The sequence below is a fragment of the Netta rufina genome (assembly GCF_964035555.1).
Source record: "Netta rufina genome assembly, chromosome: 15".
Lineage (NCBI taxonomy): Eukaryota > Metazoa > Chordata > Aves > Anseriformes > Anatidae > Netta > Netta rufina.
The window spans coordinates 5,517,703-5,534,317 of record NC_140138.1 but is presented as its reverse complement, the minus strand read 5'-3'; the positions used below and the strand labels follow the sequence as shown (position 1 = coordinate 5,534,317).

General features: G+C 52.5%; 1 protein-coding gene across 1 annotated transcript in view; it reads right to left on the bottom strand.

The window, feature by feature from the left end:
* Positions 1–927: 927 nt before the first annotated feature.
* The window catches only part of RAB40C (RAB40C, member RAS oncogene family), a 31,590-nt gene continuing 15,902 nt past the window's right edge, over positions 928–16,615 (bottom strand). Inside the window, exons 3-6 of the mRNA XM_084295831.1 lie at positions 14,715–14,775; positions 6,095–6,172; positions 5,383–5,605; positions 928–4,009 (exon numbers count right to left, since the gene is read on the bottom strand). Of these exons, the coding sequence (XP_084151957.1) occupies positions 3,729–4,009; positions 5,383–5,605; positions 6,095–6,172; positions 14,715–14,775 (643 nt within the window). The 3' untranslated portion in view covers positions 928–3,728. The remainder of the gene's footprint in view (positions 4,010–5,382; positions 5,606–6,094; positions 6,173–14,714; positions 14,776–16,615) is intronic.

Below are 16,615 nucleotides of genomic sequence, written 5' to 3'. Positions count from 1 at the left end.
GAGACCGGCCAGAGCCACAGCATGCTGTGTATGGCATCTCCTTGCCCTGCTGCCCCCGCAGAGCTGGCTCCTGCTGGCGCTTCCCCCACCTGAAGCCACCCACAGCCCTCGGCCAGACCGTGCTGATGAGGAGCAGTCGCTGCCAGAAGCCACCCGGAGAACAAAAAGGGCTCCGTGACTCTTCCCCGGCCAAGCTTTTACCTTAGTTAAGGGTTTTCCAGGCTGCAGACGCTATCTGATTTCCCCCCTTGCCCCCTCCCAGCCCCAGCAATAATTACTTAAGCTGTTAAAACAAGCGTGGCCGGTCTGGTACGAAGTGGAAAATCTGATCCTCGGGAAGTGAGCAGGCAGGGGAAGAGGGAGGTCACGGGGAGGTGGGCTGGGAGCAGAAGAGGATGGGGCGAGGAGGTTTCCTTCCAGCCCCGCAGCAAGCTGCTGGCTCTGGACTCCAGCACCCAGCTCCCAGGGCCATGGGGTGGCTGCACAAACCCACGGGCACCACGGGGAAGGCGCCTTCTTATAGCACTCAGCCCCTGCCAGGCCGGGCTCTGCTTGCTTAAAGCTACCCAGCCTCAGCCATCGTGTGACAATCGAGCTTTTGATGAGAACAATTTCAGCTTTTGTATGTATGGAGCAGGGCAAAAGACCAGAACCAGCGTCGGGAGTTTAAGATTCCCACCCTCCCCAAAGGGAAGCTGAGATCAATGTCAGCTCCTGTTGCTGGATGGGGTACACACCAGCATCACAAGCACACCTGCTTTTGCCCAGTTTTGGGCAAAACCACCACTTTTTCTTTTACAGCTCTTCCCAGCCTCCTCCCACACCCCCCCAAAAAAACCCTGATACAACTCCTCCACCTCCTGGTTGGCAGTTCAAAACAAAAAAGGCTTTAATTTATATAAAACAAAACCATGTATAATCAGTTGAACAACATTGACTGTACAAAGGAATAAAAAAATAAAAGGACAGTCCAAGAAACAAAAACAAAACACAACCCTCAGGAATGGTACAAGTGTTGGAGAGCAGCTAAAGACTAGTGTTGACATCAGATGCAAGAACCTCTTTTCCTTTTTAAATTAAAAAAAATAATAATAAAATAAATTGCTGAGCAAACATTCCGGGTGAATCTTTCGTTCTCCCTCCAGACAGGATCTCTTGAACTTTACAGGATGGAAAAAAAAAAAAAAAAAAAATCAGCTTTGGGCAAAAGGCGCAGGAGGTGCCGCACGTATCAAAGCAAAACCAAGCAGAGGTACGTCGAGTTTTTCTACACATGCAGCAGCTTTGTGACTTTGTGAAGGAAACCTTCGTGCCTCTCCGCCTCACGCGCCGCTGCCTGGCTGCCGCGGAGGCGAGAGGCCGCCTGCAGCCCGGCCCCGCGCTGCCCAGGAGATGTTTTCCAGGAGGAGCTGCCTTCTGCAGCGCTGGGGTGCATCACCTGTTGGCCGTATATCCCCAGCCCGCCGGGCTGCTGAGCCAGCGATTGTCTTCTGCTGTGTGTTAAGTGATGGGAAACAGGTGCCAGCCGTCCCAGACAGGTTCCAGAAATCCCCCGGACTCCGTGCCGAAATCGGCTGCAGCTTTGCTCCTGAGCCAAATCACCACTACAAAGGATTCTTCTCCCCCCTCTGCCCGGGGTTTAATTCTCTCCCCGCTCATTTGAGCTGGGCAATAAAGCACACCAGGGACAAGCCAAGAAACCCACCCCAGCGCTGGGTTTTGTTCCGCAGAGCGGGGAGGGGGAAGGCTCCTTCCTCGCCCAGGGCAGGGGGCTGCCCGCCCGCCTGCTGCTTGCACCAAGGGGGTCGTCAGCCTCGCAGAAACTGCTGCGGCTTCATCCTGCCCGTGCAAGGCGACGGGGAGCTTTGGGAGGAGAGGAGAGGAGCACGCCGAGGCCCCGAGGAGTTGCTGACAACAGGAGGAAGATGGCAGCACTGCACCGCCGCTCTCCTCCGCGGAGACGAAGAGCAGTTCACTTTCTGCCGCGGTGCTCGCAATCCACACGTCCTGGCTGGCTGCAGGGACCTGTCAGCACAGCTCAGTACCGCTGCCAGGCCCTGCTCTTCTTCTGCAGTAAGGTCTAGGCGTGAGTTTTCAGTTTCCAGGTGAATTTCCATCACAAACCAATACACTGCCACGGGACTGCGCCAGGGATGCACATGCCTTTGTTTGACAGATCTTCTCCTGCCCCAGGCGCGTATCTCAGGCTCTCACCACCGAGCCTGCACGTCCTCTAAAACCCAGGAGCAGTCCCACAGGACAAAGCAGTCGGCTTTCCTGATCTCTGCCGTGGCCACGAGCCCAGCACGCTCACCACGGCGGGACGTGGAGGCCGGTGACTGCTGCCTGCTGCGCAAAGGGCGCCCAGCGTCCACCCCCAGCCACAGCCCCACTGCTGCTCCTTCACCTCCAGCGGGACGAGCTGTGTCTGCCCCTGCCCGCTTTCATCCAGGAGGAGCCACAGCAGCACAAGCTCAGGCAGGGCATCTTTGGGAAAGCAAAGCAAAAAAGGCAGGATTCAGGGCCAGTCTCACGGGGTGGCAATGCGAGGATCCAGGAGGTGCACGAGGCGCATGGTGGAGGCAGGGCTCTGCTGCGCTGCTCCCAGTACAGGACAAGGTTGGCACCTTCCTGCTGCTTTAGGCTCGGGGCTTCCCCCCTCTGCTCCTCAGCCCCTGATCTCCTCACATCTTCTAACGTGCACCTGATCGAGGCATCGGTCGGTCGCCTGGGTGGGTTCAAACCTCAGAGCTGCCTCTTTGTCCTGCCCGCTGAAAACAAAATCCAGCCCCAGGCCCCTGCTCTGTCCTCGAATCGATTCTAAATCCCACCCTGCCTTCGGCACTCAAATTTTAGGGTACAATCAGAGTAAAGCAGCTTGGGGTATGTAACACGCCCATCGTTCTTTCCTTCTGCATATGTAGTATTTAAAAAAACCAGCATAAATCCTGGCAGCGACTGGAAGTCTCTTAAAGCATTTGTGTATTTTCATCTTAAAATCCTCCATCTTTCCCCTTTTGCTGACACTGGTAAAGTTAATCCCGTGCTTTTATTTACATGGCTGCATAAAATTTTCCCTGACTGCTTCTTAAAAAAAACCTTAAAAAACAAGTGATATATATATATGTATAATATTTACATAAATAAACGAAGAAGGCAAGCAGACTGCTTCCTTCAGCATGCCAATCGGCCAACTCCTGCCTTTTTTTTTTTTCCCCTCTTTTCTTTTTGGCAACAGCAGGTTAACATCCTGGTGGAAACGGTCACTAGTCCCCTGTCCCCACTTTCTTTACTACATCCAACAGCCACTATTGCACCAGCAATCTGTTCAGGAGTCCAAGAGTTAAAGTTGCAGCACAGACTCTCCTTGCCTACTCCCTTAAGCCTCTCAATCTGCCATTAAATCCATTTCTCCATCGAAACTGGATGAGCTTTTTCCCCTTCCCCCCTCCCCAACCCGGCAGCTGCTGCATTTTCCACCCCGGGCCGAGAGGCAAAGCCCAAAGCATTCTTGGAGGGTCACTTGGCAGAGTCCTCTCCCCCCCGGCCGGCACCACGCTTCACATGCGAGGCCAAACGTGAGCACGTTCCCAACGCTCACACGCGCCGTCAGAGGAGCAGCCGAGGCCCATCCGAAGGGATCCAGTCGAAAAGGGTGAAGTGTGCAAACATCTGTACATCGGTGGGTGGGTGCGGACACGTTCGGAGCTCACGGCGCCTCCGTCCTGCTAAGAGATCTTGCAGTTGTTGCGCGAGCAGTTCTGTGGGGGGCTCTGGGGCGGCCGAATCGACTTGGATCTCTTCAAGCTGTTGCCTTTGCTGCTGCTCCCGCCGCCGCTGCTGGCCAGGGAGTACGACCGGCCGTGCATCATCACCGCGTTCATCCCGTTGGCCATGGAGAAGGATTTCAGGTGACTCTTGATGGTGACGGGCAGCGGCAGCTTGTCGATGAGGTGCACCGGGGTGCAGGAAACTATGGCTCGGCAGCACAGGTCCTGTAGGCTGAACACTGGTGGGAGAAAAAGACCGGACAGTCAAGGCCCAAGAGAGCTCAAGGGCTGCCTCCTTCCTGCACCCGTTCTTTACAACGTGCAGTTTTTGCTTAGAAGGGGAGAAGAGCTAATAGTGACTGCAGGGGAGCCCTGAGCAGAGAGCAGGTTAGTCAGGGTAGGTGTGGGGTAGGGCTCAGGTAGGCTCTGCCTGCGGAGGCCAGACTTTGCAGGAGGCCAGCTTTAGTGTCAACCCTGGGCTCAGATGCTGGGCTGGCTCACGCCCCTGCCCCACGCCTGGTTTTCCCCTGGGCAGCCTGAAGGGGAGGCCGGGGAAGGAGTTCTCTCTGTTGGCCAGCCCTGATGTAAGATGTTCTTGTTGGGGACCTACTTGGTGAGCAGCAGCCACGAGCTGCCTCTCTGCGGGGTGCTTGCAGCAGCGGGATCCCATCCAGCCAGGACAAGCTTCCCAGAGTCCTCGTAGCTCAGCGTAACCACGTGGATCTGCCTTGGCAAGTCGGCTCGGATGGGATTTCCCAGCAGCCGGCCACAGGAGGGCACACGTTCACCTCCAGCTGGCTGCTGAAGTCTCTCTGCTGCTCCCAGGCAGGCAGCAGGTAGGGGTGCTGCCCTCTGGGAGAGTCTGGCAGGCACTTTGGTGAGTGGGGCCAGCAAGCGGGGTCATCCCTCCCTAGCGAGCAGGATGGCAGGACCCTGATGAAAGCAGGTCATCCCTCGTGGGGTGTTAAACTCCTGCTGCTCAGCCTGCCAGCAGGACATGCTGCTACCTCCAGCCAGGAGCGTGGGGCCTAAGGGTTATTTCATTTCTAATTCAACGGGCTGGGACATCAGGTGGCCTCTGCTCACTGCCTTCCGCCCTGCAGCACATGCACCTTGATACACAGAACATCCCAGCCCTCTGCTTCATGCCTACAGCAGGGACACGGTTTATCCCTTTTCAACTCCTTGTGCTGCCCTGGGCTCACTCTGCCCCCACGTCTTGCCAAAACAGGAGATACAGGCTCAGGCAAGGATAAGGACAGAGTTGCTTACACTCGGGTTCATCCCACACAACCATCTGACTGCAGTACTTTCAAGCTGTGAGCTTAATCACCCTCAGCCTCATCTAGAGTAAACGCAGAGGTGCAGGATGTCCCAGAGCAGCTCAGAGCCCAGACATGCTGAGCTGCCCTCTGGAGCTGCCCATCCCTCACTGCAGGGCTCTGGCACCAGCACAGGCAGCTCGCTGCAGCTCAGCTTCAGCATTTCACCATTTCACCAGGTCAGGTGCTTTCAGACCCCACGGGGACAAGCACACGAGCCTCCCACCCAGGCAGTCCTACCCCTCTCCCCTTCATCCCCTCCAGCTGCCCACGCAGAGCGCCCTCCTCACCTCTGTTGGGTCTCCAGATCTTCTCCATGCCGTGCCGCATGAGGACGATCCGGGAGAGCTCCGTGAAGGACTCTATCACGTTGAAGTTGCACAGGGGGCTGACCTCAAAGAACGTCATGCAGTTCTTCTCCGCGTAGGCCCGGGCCTGCTCCGTGGGCACCTGCCGCTTGAAGGCCAGGTGAAGCCTGTTCCCCACCAGGATCCGGGGGACACCAGGGGCATGCTGAAAAAAAAGAAAAAAAGAAGTGAAGAAAGTCATGGTTTGCCTTTAGCCACGGCAGCTGACACCTGGTGTTCTACCTGGCTTCAACAGCAGTGACAGGCAAAGGAGGAGAAGCTGCTCTGACTGCTGAGCAATCAATACTACACGATGAAGACAACTCATTTATCCCTCCCACAGTCCACTTCAGAGGGAACTTTCCCGTCTTTCTTGCCATTCCCAAGCCCTTTCCTGCTACTCCAGGATTATACCGAACCGATATTGATGGACAGACATTAAACCCTGCCTCTGCCTGTAGCGGCCTGCCATCACCTCCTCTCCCCAGCAGAGCCACGCTTGTCCCCAGACCAGAGGTGGCATCTCCCTGGGGTTTTGTTGGACTGCTGCCCTCGTGCACCACGTTTCTCCCCCCCACAGTTCCACACGGGTTTTGGGACACAGCTGGCATGGTAGGAAGCTGGTATGCTCCACGGGTTCTTCCCTTTGGCTTACCTCATCTATTTCCTTGATCCATCGATCTATCCCATCGAAGGACCAGCGGTTTGTGATGTCGTACACCAGGAGAATTCCCTGAGGGAAGAAAACGCGCGATCAGTAAGTCATGTAGCAGGCAAACTAAAAGGGAGATGCACCTGGAAGACCACTGCTATGCCCAGAACCTAAAAGGCTAAGGAAAGGTTTCTCCAGTCACATTATTTGCATTTACTAGGCCTAAAATTCACATAACAGGTCTGTATGAACTTAGACCTGCTAGGGAAGGTTTTACTCCCGTTTCCAACAAGAAAGCAGCTCTGGATGAGACACAGGTTTGTTTTGGCCTGAACAGACCCCAAAACACTTCAAAGCAGCAGGCTCTGCAGAGGAGGAACTGCCCCAGTGCCTCTGTATCCAGAGGAGAAAGGCTCTGCTTTGCACACCCTCCTCCTACCACAAACCTGATACACATTCACAGAGGGAGGAACAGTTTTTTTCTCTTCCCCTTATGCAGCACACCTGCAGTGAATGGCAGCAGCTCCCAATAAAGCAGCTCACCCATCTTCAAAACCTGTTCCTTTTCCATCCAGAACCCGTCTCATTCGGTCCTCCCGATGCTGCCAAGGAAGCAGTGCAGTGACTGCAGCAATCGAGAGCTCTGGAGGACAGAGACCCCCAGCCTGGCACCCACACCAGACCCACCAAGGGCAGCCCATGCTCGCAGAGCTCCCAGAGGAGCGACGCTGGCAAACCCCTGAGGTCCTGCTGTAGGGTGCACAGCTCAAGGGGACAGTCCCAGTGCCAGCTGCAAAACCCAGAAGGACCAAGGAGGTGCCGGAGGGAGGAGGCAGGGGTAAGCCGCGTGCAGCCCAGCCCAAGAAATGTGCCCAGTGCCCAGAAGCAGCTGGGGGCACGGGGAGCTGCCTCGGTGCTGGGCAAGTCAGCTGCCAGCCACCCTCTGCTGGGAGCTGGGAACTCCAGCAACTCCACGAGCTGTGGCACAGTATTTTCAGCACCCTTGAAAAAAATAAAAATAAAAAAGGGTGCCTCCTGCGTCCCCATGCCCAAACACACCTTCCCTAACGCCACCCACATCTCACTGCCTGGCCACCTGCAGGGCTGGCAGCCGGGACAGGCACGGCCCAAGGAGGAAAAGTTTGTGCCTGCAGCCCCCACTGCAAGCCCTGGAGCATCGGCCCAGCCGATGCTGAGAATCATTTCAAGCAAGCAGTGAGTGCTGCAGTTGGTGTTCTGGCTTCTTGGCACCCTGTAATCAAGGGCGTTTCAAGTGACAAGAGGCTCTTTGAGGTTACTTCGGAATTGGAACTGAAGATACCCTGAAGTGGGGACTGCAGGAGGCAGGGAGGGCAGGCCGGGGGCAGCCTGCACTGAAGCCATGCACAGACACAGAGGGGGGCACGAGCATCTTCCCTTCCCTCCAAGGATGCTCTAGAGCTCATTCCTCAAGTCTATGGCCTTTTTGCAGCATCATTCCTAGAACAGTGAAGTCTTACACTCAAAATGAACGAGGCTTTCCCCACCCCCTTCTTCTGAAGGAGGGAAGGGGGTTCTCCTAAGTCTCGACAGGAGAAAAAAAAGTCTAGGAAGAAACAGTTTTCACATGAATAAAAAAAGCTCACAGAAACCCAAGCTAGTGCTTTTCAAGAAGCCAATCAAGAACTGCCTACTATCAGGATATATTATGTTAAAGTGCATTTTGAAAAAACAAAAAGCAAGACTCAGCTTTCTTTTAATTATTGTTACATCTGTTTTGACTTCTGGCTTCCAAGGCTGTGCATGTGAATGAATGATAACCAGGAAATAACAAAGGCAGACGTTTGATGACCCCCTTCCAAGACAAATTGCCAGAGAGCTGAAGTCTACTTATTTTATTTCTGGACTGACGGCTTCCTTTAGCCAAGGGAAACAGACCAAGACCTAGTTTGTGAAGACTGCTTCTGCCAGAAATTCGCTCTAGGAGAACAGCGCTTTTCAGCTTGCTGGCAGCTCCAGCCCAGATCTGCTTTAGAGAGGAACACGGATTCACCACCAGCCAAAACACAGCCCCCAGTTCTCGGGAGCAGGGGGAAGGTCACGGCCGTGCTCCCTGCGAGGAGAGACGCCGTCTGCCAGCTCACCCCCAAGGTCATAACACAGCTCCGTGCGTGACATTTGGAGTTCAGACTGTCAAGTCAAGCTTGCCAAAGCCACAAGACACCAAGGCCATGTTGTCTAACGCCTTGATCCTGTCCCCATCCTGCCCAGCATGGGCTTTAAGACCAGCTCTGCTTTCACCAGCACAAACTGGAGGAAGCAGCCCCAGAAGTGCCCAGCCCATGGTGGCCCTGGGCTTCCCCAGGTGGCACAGACGTGCTCCAGACACCACATTTCCAGGGCACACATCCCCAGAGCACGCTGTCATTGCCGCGTTCTGCCCTGCAGAGAGCAGTGCGCAGACACGCACACAGACAGGGAGCTGGCTCCATCTCTGCAGACAGCTCCAAGTGAGATCTGTCAGGTTGTCTTTTCTATTTTTAGTTTTTAAACAAAAAAAGTGTGCAGAATTTTAATCAACTCAGCTAGAAAGATGAACAGATCCCCATTTGCAGCCTAAATCATCCCCCTAAGTGCCTCGATGGCTGTCAGCACTCGAATGTCTCCATCCCTCTCAATATTTAGTTTCACAAGACATCCACCTCAGTGTCTTGCAGTAACACCTTGTGAAGGTATTCTGGAGCCCTCACCAACCCTCAAACAGCCTTTCCCCCTGCCTGCCTAGAGGTTCAAGGTGGAAGAAGAGTGGGCTGACCTGTCTCAGGTCTTTTCAGAGTTAATTTTCCAAGTTCGTTTCCACTCTGCTTTTGTTCCACGCTGCTGGGACTGGTGCAAGCCTGAGCACTGCAGTGACAAATTTCCACATGAGCACACGGTGCCATGAACACAGAGATCATCTGCTATCGTATCCAGCAGCACATGTGGACACTTAACTTTGCCAAAATCAAGCTTGTTTTCAGCAGGAGCTTGCACAAAGATCCGTCCCCATACCCAAAGGGGGAAATCAAATCCCGCCCCTGCCTCCTTGCTGCAGGTGCCTCGAGCAGGTTTACAACCGATGTGCTTTGGAAGGTGGCAGACGCAGCGTGCTCGCCCAGCAGAGCAGAGCAGGCTTCTAAGCTGCGAGCAGGGGGCTCCAGCTGCTCACACAGGCCTGCAAGAACAAGGCTGGGAGAACTGAGTGCTCACAGCAGTGCCAAAGCCTCAGCAGAGGACAGGGCAGCCAGGGAAGGACACTCGCTGGTGTCCTCCACAGGCAGAGCAGAGCTGAAGCTGCCCAAACACCCCCCCTGGCTGGACTTCTCCAGCCCGTAGGACTATCCGGCCCCAAAGAAGGATCTGGCAGTGACAGCAGGCAGAACACTCTGTCCTGCCTTCTCCATCAGGGCCGGGCTCAGCCGCAGCTTTCCAGCTGGCACCGCGGGCCTTGGCTCGCAGCACAGCTACACCCTGCTGCCAGAGCGTTTCCCAACAGCGTTAACACATCGTGGGGGTTATTTATCACCGAGCTTTCCATAAACGTTTCGCCTTGCAGGGCCAGCTCCCCCAGCAGCTGCGCAGCCCTCAGAGTGACCCGGGGCAGGTAGGGTATGTGCAAGGCGCAGCAGCGCCCGCGTCTCGGAGCCTGCTGAGCTGCCAGGAGCAGCCAGCAGCGCCCTGCATACTAAGATGCCCCGACCAGGATAAACAGCAACTGCTCAAATCAGCTGCCTAAGCAGAACTCGACAGCATTCATTATTCTGTTAGGGCTGCAGCTCTGCTGGAAGATGGGAGCATTTCTGAACGTTGATCACGACTTTCTGTAGACAAACTATTCCTGAAGGACTCCATCCAGCACACTGTCTGGGACGCGCTGGCAAGCTGCGTTTCCAGCAGCAGTTTAAGTCACTGGCACATGAGGAGATCAGAAGTGACACTGGATCTGCGTCTTCCTTGCTAGATCAGGATGTGCCACCAGGATTCCTGCTGCCTTCAGCGATGACTGCTGGAAGAGACGCGTTGGCTCCCAGCAGCCGTCAGAGCAGATGCTGCACACAGCAGTTGATGCCGGTGTGCCTGCTCCACTGTGCGTGTGCTGGGGCCTTATTGCCAAGCAGAAACAGCCAAAGAGCAGAAGCCCAAGAGCAAACCAAAAGAGCTCTGAAGCACCTTTAAGCATCACCAAATACCCTTCCCCATGCACCACACTGCAGCAGTACACAAATTCTGCAAGCCCCTGATGTTCCAGGTAAGTTACTCCTCTTGCAAAGCCCAAGGCCAAGTGCCACCTCCCAGCTAAGCCTCCCAAGGGGCTAGAAGTTGGATGTCACACAGCTCTTGCCTCCCAGCGGAAGGGGATCACGGCTCTGCAGCTGTAAGAGCACCCAGCACGTGCCACAGCTCTGTCACAGCCAGCAGCAGAGCTGAGAGCTGCAGCCCAGCGGTTCACAGGAGCAGATGCTCACTGCTTGTCACCCACCTTCATTAGATCCGAGCCACAAAACCAGAACAAGAGCTGAGTCAGTTAACTCCTTACACCTCGGTCTCTTCTTTTGGCCAAGGAACTGGTTAGCATGGGAAGGTCCCACCGCACCTCAGCACCACCTCACCTTCAACATGGGTAGCACGAGATGAGATGCCAGTGCTGTTCTGAAACCTGGGACACTCCAGAGCATGTCAGTGACACCACAACACCTCTGCGTTGCGTTCCCACCTCCACCTTGCCCCTGGAGTCAGCACAACGTGGTCTGGGTGATGCTGCCCCCACCCCACCAGGCTCCTCTCGTGCCCCAGAGCGAGACCCTGGAGCAGCATGGTGCAGAGCTGCTGGCGCAACAAGCCCCAACGGGGAAGGGATGATGAAAGCTGCTGGGTTAGGAGAAGGGAAACGCAGACCCCAGGGAAGCAAGGAGAGAAAAGGAGGGAGGTCCCAGGCACAGTATGCCACAAGCCCCTGCCTTGAGCCAAATAGCTCTCTGCATCCCTGAAGAGATCAGATCTGCCAGGCAGGGCAGGGAGGGAAAGCAAGAGAGATCTGTGACCCCAGCCGCAAATCCAGGGGTAAATGGGATTGTCCGCCTTGGCTCAACGAGGGGCTGCTCCTCATTTAAAGCCAGCTCATCTGGGACAGCAGAACTACTTTGAGGTCTAAACAGCAGTGTGGAAACTAAGCCACGGACAGCCGGTGAAGGCACCCAGGTGCTTGGGAAGAGCCCTTCCACTTGGGAGGGAGCTGCCTGCGGCCCAGGCTGAGCAGAGAACAGCTCCGTGCTGTGCTGCACCAGGAAGGGGGGCTCATAAGAAGGTCTGGTTCCTGTCTGCAGGCTGATTCTCCCCTTGGCAATCAATCTCTGCAGGGTTTAACTTCAGAAGTTCTTACCACTCCACTCAAGAAACCACGAGGTGGGGATGGGAGCCAGGTGCGCTTCCCCTGCTTGAAGGCACTTCTCATTCCAAGCAGTTGTTTTGCCTATTTTCTGAAGCACTCGCCATTCAGATGCACTTACCCTCTTCTCAGTCAGCCCTGGGAAAAGCCAGGCCAGCCTCCTGCTTGCCCAACAGCCTCTCAAAGACCTCTTTGGACACCCAGCTCTGAGCCACTCTTAAAGCTCCCCTTGTGTTCCGTACAGGAAGCTCAGCTCAGAGCCTCCATCCTCTACTCAAAAAAAAGAAACCCTTTTGCTGGGTTTCAGCATAAAGGTGCTCACTGCCAGTTTATACCAAGCTGTTCTTGAACAAGTATCACACCGCTCTTTAAACTGAGCTTTTCCCCCCGGCATCTCTCTTCTCTGCTGTATTTCTTCTTCCTGAGCTTTTGGTAAGTTAAAAAAAGAAAAAAAAGAGCTGTTTCTCTTGCTTCCAGCTGGATTTGCATCAGACTTTCTACATCAGAAGTCTTGAAGTCTGACAATACCAAGACAGAAGAGAAGAAAGACTAAAAGCAAAGCAGTCCAACACACAGCATCAAGTGTACCTCCAAAAAAGCAAGCACAGGAGCACTTCATTTTTTCCCCTTGCCTGAGACCACACAGGGTTACGCTGCCTTTATGCTGTCAATAAAATGGTATTGCTAATCTTCTAAGCAGCAGCTTTCACTCAGAGCAAGGAGAGCACTGCCCAGCTGCGCTGAAGTTGGCTTCTGCACACCAAAAATAACTACAGCTATTCAGGTCTGCTCCTGCAAAGATATTTGTCGTTCACATTTAACATCACTCCTGCTTTGGTTAACCATTAGGAGTTTAAATTAAGATGCTTTCCTTTCACTGAAAGATGTGGAGAATCGTTTAAGAGACAGAACCTGTATTCCTGCTAACGCAGGGGTGTTGCTGGATTGCCACGTGGACACCAATCACCTGATGCCAAAACCAAAAGTTTTACTTCAAGCCACCTGGAGAAGACTGCAGCAGGACTCCGGGTGCCAGCCTTCAAAAAGCACCCGCTGATCAGTGCTCCACACAAGACCATTTTTCAGAGGGCAGTGGAGATTTTTCACTTGGGAAGCTCCCCTCCTCCCCTGGGCAGGCTTGCTGCTTGGGCTGTTTTGTTGTTCTGACGGGTAGAGGCTGACTGCTGTGGCACCGCAACAGTTGTTTGGAACAGGGAGTTGTGGCACAAGCCGAATTGAGACCTTGAAGCATAAGCTACACTTTGCTGCCCAAGTAAGGAGCATGCCCCAGCACTCAGCATTAGAGGATTCATATTAAAAGGGCCTCTGCCAAGCCAGCTGATGGTGTTTGTTGTGAATGTCTCGAACCAACACCTTGACAAAGGCGGGCAGATAAGATGGATGAGGCGAGCTTTCCAGACTTTAAAGTGGGAGTTCCTACAGCAACACTGATGAATAAAACAGAAGGGCAAGATGTTACCTCCAAAGCAAAGAAGATCAAGAGCCTCACTGCGAGGACAGAAGATAAAAGCAATCCATTTCAAACTTAAGGCCGGCCACGTATACACCTTATCCCATCCAGCATCAGATGTAATAGCACAGAAAACAGGCTGCAGGAATTTGACGGATGCGCTCTAGGTGCCTTCCAGCTCCACTTCAGCTTCTAGACAAACGTGTACTTCATCTATCCAAGTATTCCCATCGCTACTTTCATCTCTCCCATCTGCCCCAGATCACCACATGGTAGCTGTGTCCTGGCAGCAAGGTGCAGGCTCTGCTGGGTGAAGCCCTGTGGGGACACAGTGTTGCTCAGAGGAGCTCAGTCTGCACCAAAGGGATGAAAGGCTGCTGTGCAGCAGCTTGGGAGAGCAGCTCATGCTGCAGACGGGTAAGAGCTCTCATGAGATTTCTGGACACATTAGGTGAAAGCCTACCCCTCTCCTCAGTTTCTATTGCCGAGTTGATTTGGGCATGGTGAGGGAAAGGACACCGTCTCAAGCATGGGTTATATTAGGACCAAAGTGCTAGAGTACTCTGAAACAGCATGGACAGAGGGAAATTTAAACTCCCACATTGGACCAAGCGTGCAGGAGATCCTGCTCTCTCCCACCGCCCGTGGCACCCCGCAGCACTCCCCACCCCGCACCGGGAAGTTGGCCTCCTCTTCAAAGCAGCTGCCTCAAAGCCATGCACGGCACCGGAGGCGTGCACAGACAAGGCTGAGACACCGGGGGAGATACCAACGGCGCATCCCAGGCTAAGTGCTTTCATGTCTAAAGCCCAAGTGAATATGCAGAACAGCTTAGGGAAAGAGAGCATGACAGATTTTGCCAGTTTGCAAAGCAAGTCCGCAGCTACAAGAAGTGAAGAGCCAAGAGCAACAGTGGCAGAGGTTGAACAGAAATGGCAAATCTCCCAATGGCTCGGGAGCTGCCGGGATGCTGGCTCGGTCACTAAGTTGATGTACAGTTTTGGACTCAGTGCGTAGAAGGAAGAGAATTTTCCCAACTTTTTAAATTGGGAAACACCGTCATTCATTTCACTTACTGAGGCTCTACCTAGGGGGACCCTGCCATGTTACTCAGGGGATGGCTATTGATACAAGAAAGCATTATAAACTAGCAGCAATTTTTCCAAAGGAGCAGAAGATTTCTCTAGCGTTCAGAACCAACGTTATTCTGGAGAAAGCCCCAAAGAAGCAGCTCAAAATTTAAACACAGTTTCATGTTTTAAGGAGTCTACTTTAAGATCCAGTTGAGCTGCTCTAGTTTCAAGTTTACGTGCAAGCAGGAGAAACCTTATTTTGGAACTGACTTGGAGGCAACACAGACAAAGAACTCCTTTGGGAAAGCTGCTGTCATACTGAACCAAACCTAATAAACCTTGGAAGTTAGCATCCACATTAAAGCTAAGGGACATCTCAGATTAGAATTGCCATGTCCTCTACAACCCCACCTTCACAGCCCCTGCCTAGAAACCAACAGCCTCCAACAGCCCTTTTCCACAGCTGTCTAGGAAACTCCCATCTTTCCCATCGTTTCATAAAATGAGAAAACTAGACTTCAGGAATACATGTGGTAGCTCTCCGTATTTACGATTCTCATCTTTTTGATGCTTGATGCATTTCTCCTCAGAGCTCTTAAGGCTGTAAAAAAATTTAATGCCATCGTAAAGAAAAAGAAAGTGTGCTCCTGTCAAATAACCGAGAGCAGCACTTACCTGGGCTCCTCTAGAGTACGATCTGAAAATGGTACAAAATCTTCCTTGCCCTGACGTGTCCCTGCAACAAAGAAAACTAAAATTACACCTGTGAAATTTAGGAAGGAAAAAAAATAAAACACAAAGGACGAATTTCTCATTGGACTAGAAACCAGCCAGGGTAGATCTCATCAGTTCTTAGAACACGCATGGTACACGAACTGCTCTGCAAGGTGTTTTCGGGAAGAATGTGAAGACGTGTGCTGGGTGCGTCACCACCTTTGGTTACAGTCAGACACGCAGAGCTTCCTCACTGTCACTGTGCTTGTGATGTACAAGCACGTAAACCATTTTCTTCTCTTGCACAAAGCATCTTCTCCCCGGTTCCCTACAGTCCACTGGAATTCAAAGTACGAATGAGACTTCAGATCTCTTCTGTCATGGAGGAGCTGGCGTATCATAAAATGAACCTAACCACAGAAGATGGGAGAGATTGTCCTGCACTGTCTGGTCTCGTGGATTTTTTCCAACGTGTTTTAACCAAAGTAAGAGGAAGAATACACCTGGATCTGACAAACCTGGACCAACATATCCAACACAGCTCAGAAACAAGACTAAGAAAAAATGTTTCTAACCTGCTGTCACAACAAGGGGCTGTTTGGACACTGACTGCAACTCCCGACGCAGGAAATACGATTACGTTACCAGCACCGAGCAGTGCCTCTGGGAGCATCTGGGACGGTAAGCCAGAGCTCAGCACGCTGAGCTGATTTAAGCAGTATACTCCAAAATGCATCAGGGTGGTCAGAGACATGGGATGGCGTTGGCCGTATTTACTTTGTACTGGCCCAGTGAAGACATGTTAATGACCACTGAGGAAGTTAATGAATCCCTCATACCAGATATGTGCCAGATAAATGAAAAAAGCAGTGACCTCAAGCTTTGAGAGTCATTCAGGGATCTCATTGGTCCTGTACACCAGCCTAGCAGCCTGTGCTTTAATCTCCTTCCCTAACAATCAGATATTTGGTTGCATGAGGAAAGTAATGGTAAAAGATTGCATCAAGACATCATAAACCAACACTACCAGCTTTTCAGGTAAGGTTCTGGGCTGGTTCTCCAACTCTAGGATTATCTCTCCAACTCAAGGATTATACTATAAAATGAAGATTTCAGGAGGGAAGCAGTGGGTAACTATATATACATGGAGCTCAAATGTTAAAATAGAAGTCTTACAAGAGAAACAAAAGAATATTAAAATCATATATAAACATATGGGTAGAAGAGATAAATTAGCTGTTAGAAACATGAAGACATTCAGCTCCTTGGAGATCAGGATTATAATTAAGCCATGAAGCTATACACTGTTAGAGTCAGTCACTGAGGCTGTTCCTCTTTCCTATTTAGGGAAGGCTGTTCCTCTTCCCTAATTTAACCAGTCACATGGATCATTAGCATTCCAGTTATTTCATACATGCTTTGGTAGACGTTTAATTTAATATTTTAGGGCCTGTGTCATTTCCTACTAGATCCAGGTGAAACGCAGAACAAGGGCAGCCTGTCTGCCCTTCCTATCTCATCTACAGGATTCTTGAGGCAGCTCCTCAGCAGTTTAAACCTCAGGACTCGAGGTCTTCTTCCAGTGCTGACAGATAAGGAAGGAACCACCCCTCGTGTGCAGCGTTCTGACATCTCCATCCCAGTGTCAGGTCACTCCAGTAAGCCCTGCTCTCCAGGGATTCACCATTCTCTGTGGCTGAGAGGTCTGTTCATCGCCCTCATTGGAAATTTCTACTCCAGTCCCTGAGCGATACCCAGGCTTCCACAGGAACTGAGGGCTTCACCCCTTTTGTCTTCCCAATTCTCTCATATTGATTTCTCATCCTAGGATTTCAGGGAAGTATCTATTTCCAAAATACTAC